General features: G+C 34.3%; 1 protein-coding gene across 1 annotated transcript in view; it reads left to right on the top strand.

The window, feature by feature from the left end:
- Positions 1-25,262, top strand: part of LOC125676591 (uncharacterized) — a 63,207-nt gene that overhangs the window by 13,923 nt on the left and 24,022 nt on the right. Inside the window, exons 7-12 of the mRNA XM_056160845.1 lie at positions 11,358-11,443; positions 11,634-11,780; positions 18,592-18,725; positions 19,333-19,429; positions 20,361-20,492; positions 20,708-20,750. Of these exons, the coding sequence (XP_056016820.1) occupies positions 11,358-11,443; positions 11,634-11,780; positions 18,592-18,725; positions 19,333-19,429; positions 20,361-20,492; positions 20,708-20,750 (639 nt within the window). The remainder of the gene's footprint in view (positions 1-11,357; positions 11,444-11,633; positions 11,781-18,591; positions 18,726-19,332; positions 19,430-20,360; positions 20,493-20,707; positions 20,751-25,262) is intronic.

The following is a 25,262-nucleotide window of genomic DNA, read 5'->3' as shown; positions in this document are numbered from 1 at the left end:
TATATGTTATATTCATAAGTGATCAAAATAAACTTCACAAATTCTTCTCACGATATCTATGCTCAGGAGTGCACATTTCAAATTTCGTTACATAGAAGATTTCAAACAGGAATTGTTATTTTCATACAAATCCACATAAAAGTTATTAATCCATGAAACGATAAATAAAACACACCTATTGTTGTCCATCCCTTCAGCAAGAATTATTCCATGTTAATAATATCATATTTTATAATATTATGTATAGTGAAAAAAATGAAATGATGACTTACTGATGCCCAGGTACTGTAAAACACTTCTGGTATATGTTTTTAACAACTATATTATAATTAAATCAATATGATACAATCTTGGTAAAGAACATATCACACCGCTAACTTATGTTGTTTTTGAGACAGTTGTAATTTCAATGGTTGAATAATTTTTTAAACATACGCAATTGATTGTTTTTGTACGTTTCCTGCTGTACAAGGATCACCCCATTGCCTCTGTCTGAAGCGTCAGTTGAAGAATGAAAACTTGAGACATGTCTGGAATTTTTAAAATCGGCGAGGACGTTAATGCTTTCTTCAGATGTTGAAACGCTATTTCATGTGACTCTGTCAATCCAATGTGACTTATTTGGAGCAATAAAGTCGTTTTTTGGACATTTTGTTGCACAACAGATAGCGAATTCCTAATTATAGTCATAAATAAGTTGATATCGAAACATCGATCAAAAATTACATCCAATGTTTTTTTTTAAATTTTCAACATTTTAATCAACATGGTGAGGCATAAGTCATACCTTACATTAAATTGTGTGAATGTCTCATCTGGGTCAGGTCTGCTTGACCTAGTTTAGGAATCCAGTAAACTCACATTCATTCGACCTATTGACTGGAGTATTAAATGTGTCTAAAACTGGAACATGGTTTTGAAGAATATCATCCTTTGAAAGGGCAGTTGGAGTATAAGTACGATTACTAAAATTTGAATGAATGCCAGGTTCGTTTAAAATACAGTTGTAATAATAAGCCTTATAAACAAAGACAATGTCGTCACAAGTTTGTCAGCTGAAACCAGAGCATATTCCTCATGTAACCTATCTAATTATTTTATCATTTCTCGTTTACTAAACGCAGAATAATAGATGGTACGTATTTTTGTTTTAATATGTCTAATGCAGAATATTAGTATTCCTCTTATACTTTAAATCCATTCTGACAATGTATCAAGTTCTTGTTTGTCATATTTAGCCCATCTTCTGACATAATCTTCGACAAAATTCATATTAGAGATGCAGTTCTGTCGCAAATTGAAAGACCGAGGTTCTCTATATTTAAGATCTTTTAGGGTAAGTGATTTGAGGTCCTCATTTTCAACTATATCAACATCACCAGTAATGGCATGCCTAGCTGGATTTTAATTGAAAGAAGATGAAGAACACGTAGGTGGATTAAGTATAATATGGTCTATATCTAGGCACTCCAAAATTTGTGTATAATTAAAAAGTTTGGATGCAGTTGTAGAAGTATACTTATAGGAAACACTGGGTGTTGACTTGAACTTGAAAAAAGTTGGAATACACGACTGAACTCTTTTACGACGAAGAATGCTGCTTATGTTGACAGTATCTATTCCCTTGTTTGTAAATATAAGCTTAAAGAACCGACGGGATGATTTGGAATGAATATCATTAATTACCCGTGGTGGTGTAAAGAGCATGTGATTCACAAAATCTATAATCATAGAGTTGAGTCTATGTTCAAGTGTTGAAAAATCCAAGTATAGACTAGCTGTGGCTTTTTCAAATTTCATGAAAAAGTGAAGACAACGACGAGCGATTAATTTGATAACATTTTACTCGCTTTATCAAACAATCAACGACAGAACATACAACGTAACAGTCTGCCGGTCGACAGGGGATGCTTACTCCTTCTTGGCACCTTATACCACCTCTGGTGTGTCCAGGGGTCCGTGTTTGCCCAATCGTATATTTTGCATTGTTTATAGGAGTTATGAGATTGATCACGGTTCGTTATCTTCACCTTTCATGTTACAGGTATCTGTTTTGTTCATTGCTATATCTTTTAGTTTTGTTTTCTTATTATGAGTGATGGTCGATTGGAAGTCACACTTTACTGTCGCTAAGAATGAGGAGATTAATCAGGTATTTAAGAAAAGGATAGGCAACGCGAAACTGAGAATACAAATTGATATATCCAGCAAATATTGGCATAATATGCAAATTCAGGACAAGTTTCTGATTTCGTTTCGCTTTACCACTGAATTATTTCAATTGTTAGTATGTATGAGTTGCTTTTTCTAACATTGAAAAATAATGAATTGAAATAAAGGAGTAAGTTCGTTGTAGTAATAAATATAAATTTCACACAGTGTTCTTTGTTTTTAATTTTCTACCACATTGTGTTCATGATCATTTATCGAAAGCCAAAATACCGCATGTCGCGATGGGTGATCAGAAACTGTCAAAATAATCTTTGAAATATTATTAATGTTTCCTGCAATTGAATTATCATTCCTTAATCCCTCCCTGCAGATATTGTGCTATATTCTTGAGGGATTCTCCAATAATAATGTCATATGACCACTTTTCTCAATTATTGTATCTGCCGTATTTTACTCAAGTGACATCAACCCCTGTTCGACTGTTATCGATTTGCTTTCCAATGATCTATCTTTAGTATGTACTCTGGTTAACCCTGTGTTACCGTCGTCGCAAGGGGTTGTCTAACAGATGTGCTACAAGTATCTGATAACGTTTGATAACTTCATGGAGGAAAACATATATAATATATAAGTATAAACAGAATTGTTTTCAACTGCGGGAAACTCAAAGTTAGTCATTATATGAAATAGATATATCACTGTATCTGAAATTTGAAAAACTTTAATGTTTGACAATAAGAAATGGCTTTTTGCACCTCAAATACCTAATAAATCAATTAATAGAAAATCAGTGTTTAAAAAATCCCCATAATATTACCAGTTTTCAAAATTCCACAAAAATGTAATGAATTTACTTAAAATATCATATGATACATTATACGCGGGGATTGTAGATAGCATTCATGAGTTTTAAACAAGAATTATAATTTTCATTCAAAAGATTTGGTTATCGTAAGGGCACTTATTTACTAATCGTAGTTCGGTTTAAAAAATGGCAATCAAATCAGTAAACCTAAAATATTGAATTAGCTTTAAATGTTTAATATTCATGAGAATCCGAACAAAAATAGTTTTAGAGTATTCCACATCTGCTTTATATTTGGATATTTTATTGAGTATATATTGAAGGACAAAACGACAACTAAACTTCTTGAAACAAGATTTCAGCTTCTACGTTGTCAAATTCTCATCTTTATGTAGCAATACTCGATTATCAATTACGTGTGATTTTTATGTCCATCAAATGTTTTTGAATTAAGACAGGCCTCTTACACATGACTTGATGTTACAGGGGTTAAAATGGTCTCGTTTAAAGTCCTCATTTTCCAAATTCTCGCTCATTTATGTCCTCTCCTCGGACTGAAACGGCATTAAAATGGCTGCAATATTAATATCACTGTTAGTTATCTTCACCTTTCTCCTTTCATTACCCCAAAGGGCTTAAAACTCCAAATTATCAATCAATCATTACCCAGAATTATGGCTGGTGTGTCAGACTGTTTTCTATGTACTAATTTTGACTGCGAATTATTCCGTTAACCTTATGAGATATGGGATCACGGCCAATGTAACCAGTCAAAATAGGATGGATGTTCTTTGTAGGAACCTGATCCAGCATCAGAAGTGTCCAGAAGTCCGTTTTAATCCGACTTTGAGTTTCGCTCTCTTGATACGAACTAACATATTAGATTGATCAGTATTAGCTATCTTCACTTTCCTTCAAAAACTACAAAACTGCTTACTCCTCCTAGGCACCTGATTCTACCCCTGGTGTGTCCAGGGATCCGTGTTTGCCCAACTCTCTATTTTGTATTGCTTATAAGAGTTATGAGATAAATCACTGTTCGTTATTTTCACCTTCCATACTTTTTAAGAGGTGTAAATTTTAACAATATATTAGGTTATCTAGAAATAGTAGGAACATCCTGATTCTTCGTGTTTATCAAACCCTGCAAACAAAGTGTAGATCATTTGAAACCCACTCAAATCGACATGTGAATGAATGTTAACAGGATAAGGTTAAGTAACAAACATGATATATCTGAACACATAAAGTATTGAACTAGATATAGTATCCTGTGCATGGAAAATAAAAAATAGCAAAGAGTGATCAATCGCATAATTCGCAGCATGGTTTTAATGGCTGTCAATAAGCCGAAAGTGTACTTGTGTAAGTAAGATACTATACTCTTCATTTACTTTAGATCTTCTATGAGCACCAATGCTACATTCTGGATACATAATACATGTTCGTATTACAGTAAACTCGCCTTCAAAATACAGGCTGTCAAGACTGCACAAATGATAAAGCAAAGGAGAGGAACAACGCGGTATAATCAGTGCTTATCTTAAACCCAGAATACCGCTTTATAGTTCAGCCATGACAACGAGAGATATTGAATTCACAACCAAATTATATCCCCATTCACTATCATCAGTAATGTAAAACTTATACGGTACCAATTTTGATTCACCAGATGCGCATTTCGACAAATAATGTCTCTTCAGTGATGCTCAACCGAAATGTTTGAAATCCAAAATAACTATGAAGTTTTAGATCTAAATATAGCCAAAAATAACGTACCAAACAAGTGGAGCCAAATTCGTCCAAGGATAAGAGATATGCGTGAGGGAGATAATCCTTAATTTTGAAATGAATTTCTAAATTTTATAACAACAATTAAATATATATCCGTATTTTCAAGCTAGTAACGAAGTACTTAGCTAGTGGGTTGTAGAAACCCTCGGGGACTAACAGTCCACCAGCAGAGGCCTCGACCCAGGGGTCATAATGTAAAACTTATACGGTACCAATTCAGATGCACCAGATGCGCATTTCGACAAATAATGTCTCTTCAGTGATCCTCAACCGAAATGTTTGAAATCCGAAATAACTATGAAGTTTTAGATCTAAATATAGCCAACAATAGCGTGCCAAACAAGTGAAACCAAATTCGTCCAAGGATAAGAGCTATGCATGAAGGAGATAATCCTTAATTTTGAAATGAATTTCTAAAGGACACGGTACGTTTGGGGCCAAATTTGGCCCCGTGTTCAAATTAAAAGATATCCCTCAAAGTTCTTTAATAAGGTATATGTTTTTATAAAATGACTATCATACGTCCGTAAGAAGCTTTATTTTCATATAATACATACGTTAATACAGTATAGTTTACGATAACGTTGTGCCATTTTGACGTTACGTTATGCGACGTCATGAACAAGAAGGCTAGATGTCTTATTATTTTGGCAAAAATAAAAGTGCACTGGTACTGCACGGTATGCAATAACGAGAGGGTATGTTACATACAGTGGCATAAATGGCGAAGGTATGCACAGTGTAACAATAATTTTTGGTACATATCGTCGTCATTCGTGCAACGCTTTGCAACCGATTGCGGTGACTGTACCTTTTTAGGCCGATTCCGGGACCGTCTCGTTATTACATAGCGTGCCGTATCAGTGTACTGTGATTATTATTTGAAAAGTTTAATTGAATCACTACGAATGTTTTCATGAATTGTAAATGATTCAATGTGACGGGTGCTACGATTTGAATGACGATTTGTGTAACGGTATTTAGTAATGGTAGAGTAACCCATATTCAATTAATTTTATCATTCAGCACATGTTTGTGTCTTTACATTTGGATTAAATTGCATTGTTTAAATATGAATTAAATGAATATCAGTTGTATGTATGGTGATTGGGTACATGAAACTATACTTATGTGTATATACACACCATGTTCAATCCCCCCCCCCAAGAACACTAAAGGTGTATTCAGCTCAGCGAAGACACTAAACGATGCCACATTGGATACAGTGAAAAGAACATGAAATTCATTCAAAATAATGTGAGAAGAAATATTAAAATGTTTTGGAATTAAAAAAAACCCACAAATGACATTGGGATTGAAAATGTACAGCACACGTATTCAACACTATCACAATGAAAAAAATATAACTAAAAATAATCTTGCAGGGTTTTAAGATTCAAGATTTTAGCATATGCACGTGTATCTATTTAAAAAAAATATATCATAAATACTTCTTTATATACAACACATCTTTCAATGCATTGGTATTTACGCAATTGAAACAGTTTGAATTATAAATCAGTATTATCGTCTCATACCGCGTCCGAAGTCCGCATGGGAGAGGATCGTACCTTAAGGCAGCCCCCCCCCCCTTCTTGCTACATGCCTGATTTAGTCCTGTTCGGTCAGTTTCTGATGATGAATGAAGTAGTGACAGTTTAAATTGTACAAAAGTAAATCCTTTTATGACAATTCACTACCATATATAATACCGTCAGTCAAAGGTTTGTATTATCCAGCAGTTTGTTGTTATTAACTTAAGTGAAAGGTTTAAATTATAATCTATGCTTTGAATCCTACATGTAGAGTATAAATTGTTTTAATGTTTTACATCGTATTGACATTATTTCAGCCATTTTACAGCAGTATATATATAATAAAAAATGACTATAAAGAAAATTAATCACCAGTAATTATGTAAATTAAAAATGGAAGGATATTAAACAATGTTCCAGTTTTGTACAGATGATTTCATGATATTAATATTGTGATCTGGTTCTGTCCTCATTACTTAGCGCACGGATGTAATAACTTCATATTCCAGGGATGGTGTTCCGGTGACCCACTTTAGATCCGCGCATGATTTAGATATGCGATGTCTTTTGCACATGCCAATATAAATGTCATGTCAACGGTGGATGGATGGGCGGACTGTAAAGGTCTACATGTGCGTGAAAATCGTGCTCTACGTACTACTTGAACAACTGTGCCACGTTTTGATGATGAAAATAACCAGTGGTATTATGTATCTTTCAAAAGGACCATGACATAGAACATATATCCCAGTGCCCAGTATATTGCCACATTAGATTCCACAAAAAAATATTACGGGAAATTAGCAACAGAACTTGCCCCCACTTTATTTTGACAATGTAGTGTTTCCATAATTCTAACATAAATTTAGATTTACCCTGCACCCTCCCTCCCCTTTATGGTAGTAGTGAATGCTTGTGGGAATGAAATAAAACCTTGAAATCCCATCGTCGGAAACCCACGGTTGATTATGCTTCGTTCCTCTCTCCACCGTGGGTTTCCGACGATGTTGAAATCCATGTCCTGATGAATCAACCGTTTCACAAAACGTAAACATTTATGCTGCCTACTTGAATGTGCTGTTTGAAAAATATTTCATTAGTAATCGTGCGTTTATACAAAATTAATTTGCCACGAATGTACGTATATGACAGAAAATAACTTTATAATATTTATCCGTGTATAACACAAAGCGATGTATGACAGGCATATAGAATAGGGGGGGGGGGTTGCTTTCTTAACAATATATATTTTTGTAGTAAAGATATATTTGGTGACTTCCCCAGGCCACTTTTTAAAAAGTAATAGTGAATGGTAAGAATGCAGTTTCGAAGTAGTACTAATAGAAATTATGAATTGAATTCATGTATAGAAGGGAGCAACCCCACTTACCCCCCAGAATGAAGAACTAAAAGTTAGGGAAAACGTAAAGTTTAATCAATATTATATTTAATGAAAATACATATGATGTATGTCAGCCCAAATCCACCCCCACCCCACCCACCCCCACAAATTAGGATTTTGAAGACCATGTTGGCTTTTTGTTTCAATTTTACAAGTATTATTTTTAGACAAAGTGAAGTCAACTTCTCCGGCTCCCCCTTGAAAAAACAAGCCTACATGTCTATAATAAAATAACTAATATAATTACATTCACGAAAGGGTAACACGTTACGAATACTGGAGTAATTGGAAAATTATAACAATACAAATGCTGCAGATATAGGCTTAGGCCTATATATAGTCGTATCGCACGACGGCATATGCACTGTAATGTTCAATGCTATTGATATCCTTTAAATAAAAGGTAGATAAGAATTATATTGAAAATATCTACTTTAAATAAAATTTTTTTTATCTTTGTTTACTTAATATCTTAATATTGGTCGTTTCCATTACACTACCGGCTGAGGTAACGTAGTATGTAAGTTGACTAAATGATCTATCAACCCATTGTGACGTCACTTTTGAGAATTAAGTGACGTCTGTCACTTTTGAGAAGTGACGTCTATATACCGAAATACATGTATAAATCGGCCTCGTGCTCTTCCATGCATTTAGCTATATAGATTAATAAGAAATAGTAGCATTTTGTATTCGGCAAAATGTTTCATATAATGCAATTTCCATTGATTAAAATTAATTGATATCAAAGTATTCCAAACCAGTGTACATGTCGCTTAGTTACAGGGACGGAAGAAAGATGGCATGATTAATATAATACACAACACAAGGGAAGACATGTACATATCATATCGTGACATTACCCCTTTAGATTGATGTTAGGAATTTTATCATTTAATGCGGTGTTAGACGAGTATTTTCTTTTGTAATCAAAATATAGGTAAACTTATGTAACAACACATATATAACAACATCCATAAACATGACGTGTATTTCCATGCTGTAAAAACGCTAAAAATATGAACGTAAAATAAGAAATAAGTATGGTTCGCACATTATCACCATCGTAATTTTTTGTATGTGAAATGCTTACACATAAATGTTTTATGTGTGAAAATTTTAAAGTGGTGATATTATGCGGACCTATTCAGATATCTTTAAAAGTGGTTACATTTTATGAAATTTTCCGGAAATTGGTGTTCCGTACGTATTTTGGCTAGGTCAATGTAGTAGAAATGTGACACATTTTCAAAGTTTCGTTTTATTTTTGAGACAAGTGTATCTCCATCAGTATTTTGCAATGTAGAAGTTTGATTCAACATGTACTTCATTTTTGAATAATTCGGGGGGCCAAATACGATACCAAACGAACTTAGTTCTTTTATAACAACAATTAAATATACATCCGTATATTCAAGCTAGTAACGAAGTACTTCGCTACTGGGTTGTAGAGACCCTCGGGGACTAACAGTCCACCAGCAGAGGCCTCGACCCAGGGGTCATAATGTAAAACTTATACGGTACCAATTTTGATACACCAGATGCGCATTTCGACAAATAATGTCTCTTCGGTGATGCTCAACCGAAATGTTTGAAATCCGAAATAACTATGAAGTTTTAGATCTAAATATAGTAAATAAAATGTGATTTAAATTATTGCTTTCGAAAACAGTAAAGAGTGTTGATATACGCTTCACTAAAGTGAATATGATATGTAGATAACACAGTAATCCCGCCTTCACAGTACAGGCTGTCAACATTGCATGAATGGGTACACCCACGTGGTAATGGGATATTTCTCATTGACAAAACAGAACAAGGGAGACGTGCTGCGGCGTTATCAGTGTATATTTTATAACCAAGATATTTACGTACTCATTAAGTAGATTTCATTGTATATTAACTTTCGTCAGTGAACGAGATGCACTATGAATTATCGATTTTCAAACAATCGGAACAGTTCGTGGTACAATCTATATTTCAAGACATGCAAATTTGTCATATACGATATTGCTGGGCAAATATGAATTTCAACATGCTGTTGAATTAAATACTTCAAAATTCATTAGTTCTACACCATAATCTTTCGTGCTCAATACGTTTCACTGGGTGTTGATTTAAATGTAACTTCCTTCTTCACGCATGTAGTCTACTGCAACATCATTGATCATTAAATAATTTCTGAATTGATGTTTCGCAAAAAGAGGAATAAAGATATAGTAAATGAATAGAAATAAAGTGTACGATGGTGGAGAAAGTAAACATATTTTATATTAGTTCGATCTATGTTGCAATTAAGGAGGAATATTATGGGGCTCACGGCGGGTGTGACCGATCAACAGGGGATGCTTACTCCTCCTAGACACCTGATCCCACCTCTGGTGGTGTGCAGGGGTCTGTGTTTGCCCAACTATCTATTTTGTATTGCTTGTGGGAGTTGTGAGATTGATCACTGTTCGTTATCTTCACTTTGCATACTAGAGAAAAGTTATGTGGATAAAAAATCAAGAATATATACATTTACAACGATATTTCGAACTTGAAAACTTTCAATTTTAATCTATTCAGTCGACAATGCAGTTTTACTAAAAAGTCATCTATGAATGTATTTCGTGTTTGTGTTTCATTACTAGGAGGAATATTGACCTGTGTCAGCAAAATAGGAAACGGGCGAAATGTTGAGATTTTATCTGTGTATATTACATCAATGAGACAGTAACGTGTATTATTTAATTATTAATTAAAGTTGGTTATCATTCCTTGTCAACAGTGAATATGATGAGTTTGGAATACCAAGGTCACATATACTGATATACTCAAAGTTTGCAATGGAACATTTTGTCAAAATAATTTGAATTGTTTGAATTCAAAAGACGTGTTCAACTAGATTCTTTAGAATTCTTCCTTTCGAAGCATGTTTGTAAGTTACATTGAAATACTCATTACTGAAAATCACGGTTTAAACAGGATTCTTCACTGCTGCGTATATTTCACTTGTATTGATTTGTAAACAACCATTGAATTCATTGATGCAATTTTTTTAATTTTAAAACTGTAACATTAGTTTTGAAAAGGTCATGATTTTTTTTTTGCGCATATGGATCAGGAAAAAGTAAATGAATGCGTAGAAAGATAAATAAATGAAAATATATGTATTAATTTTTTTAATCATAAGGGACAGTACAAACTTGAAGCCATTACAAATTCAAATATATGTGAATCGTAATATATAATAATAAAATTTATTCATTTTTTTTTCTATATTGTTTTACACTAAGTAGGACACTGACGTTTAAAAATAATCAACCCAAAGTAACAATTTTAAGTTAAGTTCTGTGATACACCTTAACTGAATATTAAAGCAAACACAAAAAGACAAGGAGACAAAGTAGAAAGCCTAAAATAAGTATGTACCTTAGCACAGGTTTTAGATGACTTTGAATCAAATTTACCTGCATCGTTCAAAAAATCACAACAAGAAAGCGTTTCCCCTCAGAAAAACGCTTAATATACATGTGAATATGGTGACACACATGGCACAGTTTCATATTTCATGTGAAAAGTGTCTGTTTTCAAACTAATTAAAAGATTACATTGTTGAGGTATTATAAATATGTTGAATTACTTTTTCGTAGCAAATCACCTTCAGTACTATGAAGGCTATCATCCTGCTGTGTGTATTTGTAAACCTGCTGGGTAGATCATTGATGGACAAGAGCCATCCGACAATTCAGAGTACGTTGTTTCTCATCCTAGCTCTTGTAATTTACTTCTTCGTCATCAAAATTATAATATAAATAACATGTTGTAAAAAAAAATCATCTATCTAAAGGTTAAGTATAATCCAAAAAGTATCACCTTTATACATTAATTCGTAAAATAAAATCATGATATAAATTATATTTTTATCATTGAAATATTACAGACAAGCTGCGACAACAGCTGGAAAACACACCCTGGAAATGGAAACTCTCGGAATCCCGCATTCAGAAAGATCACCCTGTTTCCTTCAACGTTAATCTAGTTTCCACCTACAAAGTGACTGGAATCATTAAAGACAAGTACCCAATGTGTAAGTGAAAATATCGCTTAGGGATTTCTCTTAAAGGGGCATTAGTGGTCATGTTTTCATCAAACTTTTTATTCAATGAAAATTGTTCAATCATATATGATTGCGCCCATGACAAAAGGGCCCTTATGGCAATTTTTACCCATTTTCACTTTTTAGCAGATTCTGATAGATAATAGGTAGATGATTCAAAATATGTAATTTTATAGCCCTCTTTCACTTCTAAGACGTATTTTTCTGCGTTTGAAGCACTTATATATTCTATAGCATCAGCGTAACGTCATGACGTTCTTGGCGTCATTCCATAGAACAACATTTAATCTGAAATAAACAAGGTGTTTTAAGTCTTAATTTCATTTCCTTAATTGTTTGTGTGTGTATTGTGTGAAAAAAAGAAGCTCAAATATATATGCACTTTTAATGGGTTTAAATGGAAATAAATTTCACCACTTTCATATGATACTCACGACTTTAAGGAAAATTAGCTTTTCACTGTTTTAGTTTTTAAAAAAAAACCAAAAACATGAAATATACCGTATTTTGCCGAATAAAATACGCATTGCTATTTGATACGCACCCCCTTTTTGAGTCTGAGAATTGAGGAAGAATCGCAGCTCGTGTGTATAATACGCGGCAAAAATTCTTACCAATCTTGATTTTATTATTTGCGATTAATTTCACTAGAATTCTATGTGGAAATAATGTAAGTCCTCAATACAGCGGAGCTACATTTTAAGAAATGACAATCATGCCTTATAGCGGTAATCTTCACTGAGTATCTTCTGGGAGAAATGTAGATTTCAGTAAAGCACGAGATTTTGTAGCATTTCTATTAAAAATTTAACAAACTATATATTTTCTTCGTTTAAACTTCAAATCATATAGCCGACGTTATATACATAAATTCAAAATATTGAATGGGCATTCAATGTGTTGTAATTGACAAACTACCGAAGCTGCGAAAAATGATGTACAAAGGTGCAGTATACATGTATCAACCCCACTCGGTAATTATCAAAATGATGATAATCAAAGCCAAAAGTTTAATTGGTGCCGTAAACAATTAATGCTCTGTCTGTAAAGAAAAAATTAAATGGTAGTGAAACGGGGAATTCAAACATGACTGCATTTAAGATGGGTAAATTACGTCACTCGTTTACTGCGAAAGTAAAGTTAAAAGTAATCGCATTTGCCCAAACCCACGGAAATCGTGCAGCATGCAGAAAGCCATGCAACAGAGAGAAAACTTACGACATCTACCCTTAGGGGTCAAGTGGAAAAAAACATGCACATCTCTCTCTCTCTCTCTCTCTCTCTCTCACACACACACACACACACACACGCAGACACAACATACATTAACATGTAAAATGTACCAAATGAACACATTATAACTTCTCACCTACAACTGAACACTTTTAAATATCCTGATATTTTTGTAAGAAATTCACTAAATGGTACTTAAAACATTTGTAAAACATATCGCTTTATTCACTCTAGCTTCTTGGATTTTAGCTTATGAAGTGAACACCTCACCGATGCACTCTCTAGTGAGCACTTTTATTTACACACGGTCAATTAAACACTCTAAAAAACAAACCCTCTGACACACACGGTCAATTAAACACCCCGAGTGACACATGGGCAATTAAATACTCTGACACACACAGATAATTAAACATCCTGACGCATACTGGTACATGTAATCAAACACTCTGACACACACAGATAATTAAACATCCTGACGCATACTGGTACATGTAATTAAACACTCTGACACACACGTCAGATAATTAAACACCCACAGATAATTAAGCATCCTGACGCATACTGGTACATGTAATCAAACACTCTGACACACACGTCAGATAATTAAACACCCACAGATAATTAAACACCCTGAAGCATACTGGTACATGTAATTAAACACTCTGACACACACGGGCAATTAAACACTCTGACACACGGGCAATTAAACACTATGACACACACGGGTAATTAAACACCTTGACACACACGGGTAATTAAACACTCTGACGCACATGAGTAATTAAACACTCTGACACACACGGGCAATTAAACACTCTGACACACGGGCAATTAAACACTATGACACACACGGGTAATTAAACACCTTGACACACACGGGTAATTAAACACTCTGACGCACATGAGTAATTAAACACTCTGACACACACGGGTAATTAAACATTCTTTAACAAACCACTTTGGTGCAGAAAACAACTAGGACACCCCCCCCAAAAAAAAAAAACAAAGAACAAAACCCCACCTAATGAAACTTGACCGACATGCACAGTCTACCAAACAAGTAGCACACGAAAACAGTCTTACAAATGAGAAAAATATTGCCAAAGTATGTTTTATTATCGATATCGTTGATAGTCAATGTATTATCAACAGTCTTCAAAGGGGGTAAATATTAAACGAGTATCAAAATCATTTTTTTATTTTATTTTCTTTCTATTTTTTTTTTTTTTTTGGTTGTGTTTTATCATTATTTTTCTTTTTTGTAGTTGTCTTTTTTTCTTCAAAAAATCAATTTCTCTATTTTCAGTGAGTATTTGTTTTCGATATCTTAATCAATGCTTCCTGAATTATACTCTAAAAACTAGCCACGTAGAACCAGGGTGGAGGTAGGGAGGGGAAGGTGTCCTATTTTTTGATAAGTTAATCTTTTCTTTGTTTTTACTTATCCCAAATATTTTGCATTCGAAGTTAGGGAATGATAACACTATTTAGGTTTCAATTCTTATACCCATGCATTTGGGTGGGTTTTTTAAAAAAAAAAAATATGATTTGATTTTTTTTTTAATTTTGCTTGCTTGTCAATAATTATTCGAAATTCCTCTGCGTTCTTTAAATTTCTTTTTTCCCGAACATTCCCGCCAGCTGCCCCCCCCCCCCTTGGAAAATTATAGGCCTAAAATGTGTCAGAAACCGTCAAAAGACCAATGACTGTAAATGTGTTAATAACTTATTCGTCTTCCGAAAACCCTTAATGTCGGCTTCAAATGAATTTATAAGACCGGAAAGAGATATAAATCCTAAATATATGTTACAAAGATTGCACAATCTGACTTCAAATCTGCTAACAGGGGCGGATCCAGGAATCGCGGTTAAAGGGGGCTCACTTTTTTTAGACAGGGGGTGTGGGACCGTCTTGAGGCCCCTAATGGGTCCAGGGCGAAGACCTTGATGGGAACTCAGGGGGCGAGCCCCCGGAAGCTCCTGGATTTTACAGTTTTTATGAGGCGTGAAATATGTCTCATATATGTAGTCCTTTTCATTATTTTTTTGTCATTATTTGATCGGGCGAAATTAATAAAATGACGCAAATTTTAGGGTTTTTTTTTTAAAGAAAAAATGAAGTTCTCCCAATAAAAGTAATTTAATAAATCAAAAGATTTGGTCATTTATTTCTCCGAAAGTGGAAGATATTATTGCTTCTTTTATCGTTTACATTTTTCTAAACTATTTACCTTAAATTTGAAAATTTTAGTGGGGGCGCGCGCCGGCTGCGCCCCCATTAAATCCGCCACTGGCTAATGTGATATATTTGCATCTGCTAATAATTGTTTAATAGACATGTGACTAGCAAGTGAACTTTTCATATTTGGTTAAATTAACACATCAATTCAGTGTCCGGGGGTCCGTGTTTGCCCATCTAGGCCTATCTATTTAATTGCTTACGGGATTTATGAGATTTATCACTGTTCGATGATTGTTATCTTCACCTTTCATTTTCCTTTGGGGTACCTCAGTAACTAAGTTATTGTCAAAGAGTTATCTCTCTTGTATTTATAAATAGAATTACCAGACGCGCAAATTTTTCATACAGAATCTTCTAAACCCAAAAATATTCAAGTTTTTCATGACTTTTTACTACTCTGTAAATTATGTATAACAAATAATGAATTATGATAGGGTATAACCTAATAAATTGGGGATGTACCACAAATTGTTTGTTCAACATCGACTTGACAGTGTACACATTGCCGCAGCCGAGGCGGATCATAAATTTTTAGAAAGTGGATTCAACTTTTGTATTGAAAATTATGAATTGTTTTTTACCTCAGACTCATTCAGGATTAATTGTTCAAAGAAATAAACACAATCTTAGATGAACCTTCATGGAATTGCGCTGCAATATCTGCTGTTACCTACATGTTTTATTTTTGCCGGTCCGCTGCCGAAAGAAACCGTCGCAGAACATTCAGATTCTTAAAATTAAATATCATAAATTCTATCAATATTTCATTCAAACCTATTGTTTCCAAATTGTCTTTTTGGTTTGGTTTAAAGCGTGCATATCTTATAAATATGATTAAATCTAACACGTGGTTTTGAATCATGTGCGTGTACATATGCATCTTTACGTATGGCGCTCTAGGCCTACGTAACGTCAAATCTTTGTGACGTTATTTCTTTGTTCTCTTAAATAAGCCATAAGGACCTTTTGTCATGGGCGCAATCATATTTCAGTAGAAGTACCAGTATCTAATGATTTTAAACACCTTTTACCACAAAACAAGCAAATGAATATGTGAATTTGGTTGTGAATAGTTATTTTCTTGCCACACAATAATTATTCCTTATATATTTCTTTATACTAAAAGTGGTTATCTAAAATAGTTTCATTATGTTTCTCTTCATTTTATACATAATGAATGTTTATTATAAGACTAAACATTCATTTTGAAAACTTTGTCGATGGGCAAACTCTGGCCATTTTACTCGCAAACTGAATAAAAGTGGAGAACACTTCCATGTTAAGTTTTGAATAAAATGCCCGGAGTTTACACATCGATAGATTCTTTAAAAAGAATGCTTGATTCCTATAATTCCAAATCGTTCCCTGTTTCCGCAATTCCAAGACTTTGAATATTTTCCCCGCACTATGAAAGGTGAAGACAACGAACAGTGATTAATCTGAAAAGTCCTATAAACAATAAAAAAGAGAGGTGAACAAACACGGACCCCTGGATATATACCAGAGGTGGGATCAGGAGCCTAGGAAGAGTAAGCATCCCCTGTCGACCGGTCACACCAGCCATGAACCCTATATCTTCATCAGGTAAAGGTAACAATCGGATCACGCACTCGTCCTTTTCCGTAAATGGTAAGAAGAATCGGACGTGGATCAGCGCAAGAATTCCATCAAATCGATGCATTTCTTCGACGGAAGCGCGCCCGTGGATGAGGTTAAAAGACCAAAACCGAATTCCTGTATCATGTGTTATTTAAATTTCACCACAATTCCAATCTTGGTATCATTACCGTCTTCTTCACTATAATACATAAACATGTAAGTGGAAATTCGTAGTGGTAAAATACCTTAGATATATATGTTATCTTAGATGCATTTGAAAGCTCATGTTTCGTATTATAACTTACGACTATTACGTCATAGTTAAATTTGTGTACACATGGCAACATACATCGATCCACATACACCGTTCATTTGTGGTTACAGAAATAGCCGAGTAGTTACGATTGGTAAACGTAGTAACCCTTAGTCAAAACCACTGTGCCAAGGAATGTCTAACAATCGGTATGACATACGCCAGACAGCATTTGACCCAATGCTAGGTGATATTTGTAAACTACATTGTTATAACGACCATATAATTATGAAATACTGACTTCAAATATAACTGTTGAATGTTTCTTTGCATTCAGACGCGTATGTATACATTCAGTATTTGGATTTATTAAGTTGTAAATTCTCATTTAGCTTTATTTTTGTCCAATTAAAACAATTGTAATAAATAATAAATAACACATTTCTATGCTAATGAGATATCTAGGGAGAATTGTTACCATCACTTTCACAACTGATACCCCTTTAATATAATAAAAATTTCTTTCAATATCTAGACCTGGTAGATTTATTGATATCAATAACTGACTTGTTTGTGTTTTGGAAATAAGGCATAACATAGTTCATGTTCACTCCTCCAGAAATGACTGAAATAAATATACAGTTTGTTCACAGTTTTCAGGTTATGTTTGATCTACTTAAAGACGAAAAATAGCAAAATATTGAACTTTCTAAATGTAACATTCCCGTGGGGATCCAGGTTAGTATAGGTCCTCAATACCACCTTGATTGTCATAAGAGGCGACCCAATAGGGCGATCCTTCTGAAACCGAGATCCCGTGTAACAGCAGGTGCGGCATGATAAAAAACCTGCTCAATGACGATATGCTTATTTTCCAACCCTTCATCGGCAGTGTTGACGTCTACATATGATTGAAAACATCTCGAGAGGGACATAAAACAATGTGTAATCAATCAATCAAAATGAAACAATAACTCAAATTCTAATAGGTTTGAATAGTATAAGTACATTGATAGTTCTGGCTGGGATGGCGCCACAAACAGGTCACTAATAATTACTATATCATTCAAATCACAATAAAAGGGGTGAACTAGATTGTCTTAATGGAGCACTCTCAAATCCCATATGTTCACTAAGAATATGATGTATTATCACAAAGTCAACTATATCATTTAATAATTGTGAATAAAATAGTATATAGATTCAGAATCAATGTTGATCCCTATCAGAGATTTTTATAGTACCTATTATTGTTAACACAAGTGAAAATTTCAGGTTCAAATCCATAATTTTAATTTTTAGTTATAGAACCATAGAAATTACCCATTGATGAAGATAAACTAGAAGGCTATGTTTATAGAATTATCCCGGTATATCGAAATGGTCATATTTTTATACTCTAAGTAAATGATTAATGCTGTTAGTTTATCATTTGAGTTGTTCTTTTTAAGTGAGAGGCTGTGCAACCATATTTAAGAAGAATCCAAAGAGAAAGAGGCAAGATGGAGTGTATGTAATTTATCCGGAGCTTAAAACAAAGAAGCACGTGTACTGTGACATGACAACAGAGGGAGGCGGCTGGACGGTGGGTACTTCCAAACAATCAAGCGTATCCATTACTTTTTATTAAGTTCCTTGGCTTGAGAGATAATGCGCTATTGATATCATTTGTGCTGATGTTTACATTTACGTTATTGTATAACCAATAATTTGTGACAAACAAATTTAAAATGTATGTAGTTTTAATGATTTAACAAAGTGAAATCTCTACAATGCCATTCTTCCAACAGGCTGCTGCCCATGGGCACGAATTATGTTCCTTTATTACGCAGCACAGTTAAGGTTCAAGTAAGGAGGCGTGCCCTAATCTATACAGGAATATATATTATGACATCACACAAAAACAACAACAATCCTGCAAAATACCATGAAATAATATAATTAATGTTTCTAAAAAGGAACCATGTATAGTACTACACTGACAACTTAACAATGAACTTTTTTTTGTCGTTAATGTAATATGTCGCCTTGATGAAATTGATCGTGATGCACTTGTTATCATATTCACCATGTCATAAAAGATAGAAATAACATTTCTTAGGTGTTTAAGATTTGGGAAATTGTGTGAATTTGGTAATATAATAACAAAGTTTTATCATCTAATGTATTTTAACTTAACGCTCTCTGTTTAGGTTATTCACAAAAGACTAGACGGGTCGACAAACTTTTACAGGGACTGGAGAGCTTACAAAACTGGATTTGGTAATGCCAATCACAATTATTGGATAGGTGAGTATTTGTCGGAAGATGTAGTGTTCTTTACATTGGAGTGTTGAAGACAAAGGTACTGGTAATGAAATGATAATGCTATTCGCTGATATACTTGGATATGCATTGTGCCGTTACACTTAGTCAGAAATCTACCCACTCCAGCAGCAAAGAATCCTGGATTTTCAAGTTTTTTTCACATAACAAGTACAACCTCTAAATAAGAAAAAGTCCATGCTGATCAATTCTCCCATTCTATCATTCTTATTATTGCTGCTTACAAAGAAATATTGAAGATGGAATAGTTTGACGCAATGACTTTGGCTGCAAGTTGCTCCGTTTGCCTGATCGTGATCTAAGGTGATCTAATAGTGTGACCGATCGACAAGGGATGCTTAATCCTCCTAGGCAATTGATCCCACTTCAGGATTCCCAGGAGTCCGTTTTTACGGTGAATCAATGGAGTCTCGAAATCGCTATTGTAACTTGTAGGCCTATAAAACTTTGTTATTTATGAAATCCGGATTATTCATCCTTTTAAAGAATTTTTTGAAACAGTTGTAAATTCATGGCACCATACCCACACATTTCGCAGCATAAAGAGGAGATGTTTTGTTTTAATTTGTTTTTGACCTTTTGGTTCACCCCGTTAAGGGACACAAATAAGTTTCCTTTTTGCATAGTGTGGAGGTGTTTTTGTTGGTCATATTTCATAAAGTTCTGTTTTGAATATTATAAAAAAATGTTGGCAAAAGAAAATGAAAGTAATATAAAAATGAAATGTTATTTTGGAGTGTTTTCTGATAGGAATACATTGTGAGTGCTTGAAACATTTATATTGAGGAATGTATGAAAAACAGTCATCTGAACTGATCAGTTATAATTACAACATATTATCCTTAAAAGGAAATGACGTTCTACATTTGCTGACCAAGTCAGGGAACCATGTCAGGGAACCATGTCCTCCGCGTGGACCTTCAGAAATTTAACAATCAGAAGGCGTACGCTAAATATTCCAAGTTCTCTGTTGGTGACGAAAGCAGCAAATACAGACTGATTGTATCAGGATACAGCGGCACGGCAGGTTAGGGTATATCATTTTACTGATTTGTAAAGCTAAGAAGTAAAATAGCGATGGTACTTATCGTGTATATCTATATTATTCATCTTTTGAGTCATCTGTCACTTTACATGTATACATAACTCCTATACCTAAATTTACCAAAGTGTTGATAACACAAATAATTCCAAATGATCGAATGGTTGATTGGATGACTGGTTATTTTATTAATCTTTTAGTATTTTATGGACCATCGAGAATCCCGTTACAGCAATCAGCAAAGTTTGAATGCCATAAATGTGTATCTATGCAAAGTGTTTTGGATTATCTAAAATATGACGGTTCTTATTTGTTTAACATGACTTCATCATGAAGTTAGATTTAATTCTTTTAATCTTTCATATAACACAGCAGTGTCATAAGTCAGGATACTTCTAAATCCATCTATAAAGACGATTCAAACTCGCTGTTCAAAATAAGTTAAAGATAGTGATGCCGAAGGGATGGGGGTTTTGGTTTTTTTTTTTAATTTGGGGGTCATGAGGTTTTTTGTTGCTGTTTTTTTTTTTATTAATTGCATTCCTTTTTCTTATTCACAGTTAAAATTACAGAGATGGCTATTCATTCTGGATATTTCCATAACACAACATTATATTTATTACTATGATTTATATTTACTGAAGACAACATTACAGTTGTTACTATCCTTTATATTTCCTGAAGGCAACATTGTATATATTATGTGCTTTATATTTACTGAAGGCAGTATTGTATTTATTCCCATGTTTTATATTTACTGAAGGCATCATTGTATACATCACTATACTTTATTTTAGGGGACAGCTTCAGCTACCAAAATGGAATGAAGTATACAACAAAAGATCAAGACAACGACAAACATAAAGCAAATTGAGCGACGCAATATAATGGAGCGTGGTGGTATAACAATTGTTATCATTCCAACCTGAATGCAAAGTATGCTAACTCCGCCGTGGTCAGTAGCAAGTACCTTAACTGGTATCGCTAGGGGAATAGAAACGAAGCATTGAAAAGAGCTTCCATGATGATCCGACCATGGTAAAAGACACAGAGTATCAACACAATTAATAAACTATGGAAATATAGTATCTTCTATTCTTCTTCTAGCCCAATAGCTAAGTGGTCTTTGGTGATCAGGTCTTCCAACAGTCTGTTGGAATTCCCATGACCACGAATTGTGCTCCTGTGTTAGCTGACCTGTTTCTATATTCATATGAAGCAGAATTTATTAAAAAACATCTACGTGGGAAGAAAAAATCTCTCGCTGTGGCCTTCAATTCGACATTTAGATATATCGATGATGTTTTGTCTATTAACAATACTACCTTTCATTCATATGTCAATTTGATGTATCCCTGTGAGCTCGAAATAAAGGACACCACAGAGTCGTCCACTTCTGCTTCATACTTAGATATTTTATTGAAAGTAGACATTAACGGCAAACTAACAACTCAACTGTTTGACAAACGGGATGATTTCAGCTTCTCCATCGTCAACTTCTCATATGAAATCATCCCGTTTGTATGAAAGTTGAGTTGTTAGCTTGCCATTCATAAAATATCTAAATATGAAGCGGAAATGGACGATTATTTGGTGTATTTTATTTCAAGTTCAAAGGGATATATCGAATCGACATATGAATGAATGTTATTATTGTTAATACATAAAACGTCGTCGATATATCTAAAAGAGATATCTTCTTCTCACGTAGAAGTTTCTGAAAGTAGTACAATTCATGCCCATGGGAGTTCTAACAGACTGTTCGAAGACATGATCACCAAAGATCACAAATATATTGTCATTGAGGAACTGTAGCATATTTTCTATTTCAACTTCAGAATACTTGTGCGTGGAATCAGAGTGGTGTGTAACAAAGTATTTTTTTTGAATGACTGATCACTAGATATGAATATTTCCACTTTCCATTTTTGTTGAAGAAGCTACTGTCTATGATGTCAAAAAGTCTAATCTTAAATTTATCGTGAGGAATTATCGAGTAAAGTGTTAAAAATTCATAGGTTTTGACGTTGTTGATCTGAGAAAAGTATTGCTATTTCAAGTTTATTAAAAGTTCTTTAGAATGTTTTAATGCACATCTGATTTACACTACTTCTGACACATGTAATCGCACAGTAAGTTTGAAGTTTCACCTTCACAACTGTTAATATTTTCGTGAGGAGCAAAGATAGGGACTTCGTAGAGCACTTACTGGACCCAGCGATGTATCTTTGTATGTAAGGGCATTTTGTAGTTTAGGAATTCAGTATAGGTACGGTAACTTATATTCATTCGACCCACCGACTGGGATACCAAAATGTGCTTAAAACTGAAGCATGGTTTTGAAGAATTTCCTATTTTGAAATGGTAGTTGGAGTATAAGTACGATTAACAAAAGTGGAGTAACTGGGAAGTTCGTTTAGAATACAGTTGTAATAATGATCCTTACAAACAAAGAAAATGATGTTACAAGCTTTGTCAGCTGAGACCAAAACAGATTCCTCATCTAACCTATCTAATTAATTATCACTTCTGATTTACTAAACACAGAAAGGTAGATGGTACGTATTTTTGGTTTTTATATGTCTAATGCGGTAGTTTAATATTCCTCTTATGCTTTTAATTTATATCAAGTAAGACATTCGACCAAGTAGTAACTTTTATATGTAAATCACTTCATTTAGATTGTTTATATGAGTTATGAGATTGATCACTGTTCGTTATCTTAATCTTTCATCATCATAACAATCATAACAGTTTTGAAATCTGATTATAAAAAAGAATGTTCTAATTTTTGTAAAATCAATGTGTTTGTCAGTAGCCTGCCTTGCTTTCAAAATTGATCAGACATAAAACATGATCTCGCATGTGAATCAGTCAAAAAAATTCAGCCAATATGTCAAATTTAGAATCCTCAGCATGCATTTTTTTCGATCAATGTCAAATGGTCAACTTTTCGGGACGACCTATCCCTTTTGTCATCCTGTAGAAGAGACATGTCATCCCGAAATAAACATCGGCTTTGTGATATGAGTACAATGGTTTGATGGTTAGTTGTATATTGTTTAATGTTCTCCTCGAGAATTTTTCACTCATATGGAGGAGAAAAAATGAAAACTTTCATTAAATAGTTTTCATATTTTAATGCCTTAGTCAAATACAATGTATATCTTTTATGATCCTCTTTTAAATTTACGTCAACTAACTGTATCCATGTGTGAGTTTGTGCATGTCTGTGTGTGCGTGTGCACCTGTGTGTGAGTGCGTGTGTGTGTTTGTGTGTATCTCTGTCTGTGGGTATGTCTATGTGTCTTTGATCGATTGTATCTTACTTAACGTCTCGTTCGAGAATTTTTCACTCATATGGAGACGTCACCAATACCGGTGAAGGGCTTCAACTTTAGGCCTATGCTCGGCTCTTATGGCCAATGAACAGTGAGGGTTCTTTAGCGTGCCACACATACTGTGACACGGGTCATCCGTTTTTAAGGTCATCTCCGAGGACCCGTGACATTCACACCTGATACCAAGCGTTTGACTATGGAACTGTCACTACCTGTTTTTTAACGACTTAGGTCTGTCGCGACTGGGATTCGAACCCCGGCCTTCCGCATGCGGGGCGAACTCACTAACCTCTCGACCACCGCGGCGGTTTGTGTATCTGTGTGTGGGGGTTATGTGTATGTGCTTGTATGTCTGTGTTTGTGTGAATGTGTGTGTGTGTGTGTGTGTGTGTGTGTGTGTGTAGCAGACCAATATGGTCTGTAAGTCTCGTCATGTGATTGCCGAGATTTAGCGAGATTATTAACTTCCGGGTACATCAACTTCTCAGATTGCACTGTCTAAAGTGTTGTATACATATATATATAGCGTTATCAATCGATCATGTGGAGGTTTTAACGAGATAAACATGGGAATTAAAGCATTAGTGGAGTCATCGAGGATTCTTCGCTTCGTGTTTGACGAATTACGTGTAATAACCGCCAGTGTACAAGCGTCGATGAGGGTACGTCTTGCAGATAAAGTGCAGGTTAGTATTAAAAAGCGTAATATATGAGCTAGAGAGATGTACGATACGTTTTTATATTCTTAAATCATTCCAATTGAAGATATATGCATACTTGAAAATAATAACGGATTATGCATAAAACTTGCTTTGTATGTATACGAACGTACTGGCGAGGGGGGGGGGGGGGTAACAACAATACTACATGTACGTACCTGCAGTGTATAGTTGTATATTCAATACACAAAGCGCATTAGCTGTGGGTATGTCTATCAGTTACATCACAGAAGGGTTAAGATTGTTTAATATTTAAATATTTTAAAGATATGCCTTGAATCTAAGGATAAAGGTGTTGTGCAGCCATCCTCGATGTGGATGTCTGATGCTAGTATGTCCATACTGGGTCATTAAAAGTGTCGATCTTCATATGACAGGAAGTTTTCAAAGGCAGGTACATAATTTAAAGATAAAAACAATGTCAATACATGTTTGGATGTATATTTGTTATGATTATAATATACCCAAAGTAGGTAATGAATGGGTTCGAACTGTGAAGATAAAAAAATTACATGTAGATATATTGGACATTTTCAGATATAAGAAGGCAAATAAACTGATGTCAAATACACCAGTAGTTGGATAAAACATCCAAAGTCGGCGTAGTCAAAGGTTACAACAACAATGGAGGAATTAACTGCATCATCATTCCTCAGGGCAACAGGCCATTGTCAGCAAACCCTGAAATTCTTAAT

The sequence above is a fragment of the Ostrea edulis genome, chromosome 3 (assembly GCF_947568905.1).
Source record: "Ostrea edulis chromosome 3, xbOstEdul1.1, whole genome shotgun sequence".
NCBI classification, from domain to species: Eukaryota; Metazoa; Mollusca; class Bivalvia; order Ostreida; family Ostreidae; genus Ostrea; species Ostrea edulis.
Note: the sequence above shows the minus strand (reverse complement) of the source record. Positions and strands in the feature narration are given on the sequence as shown.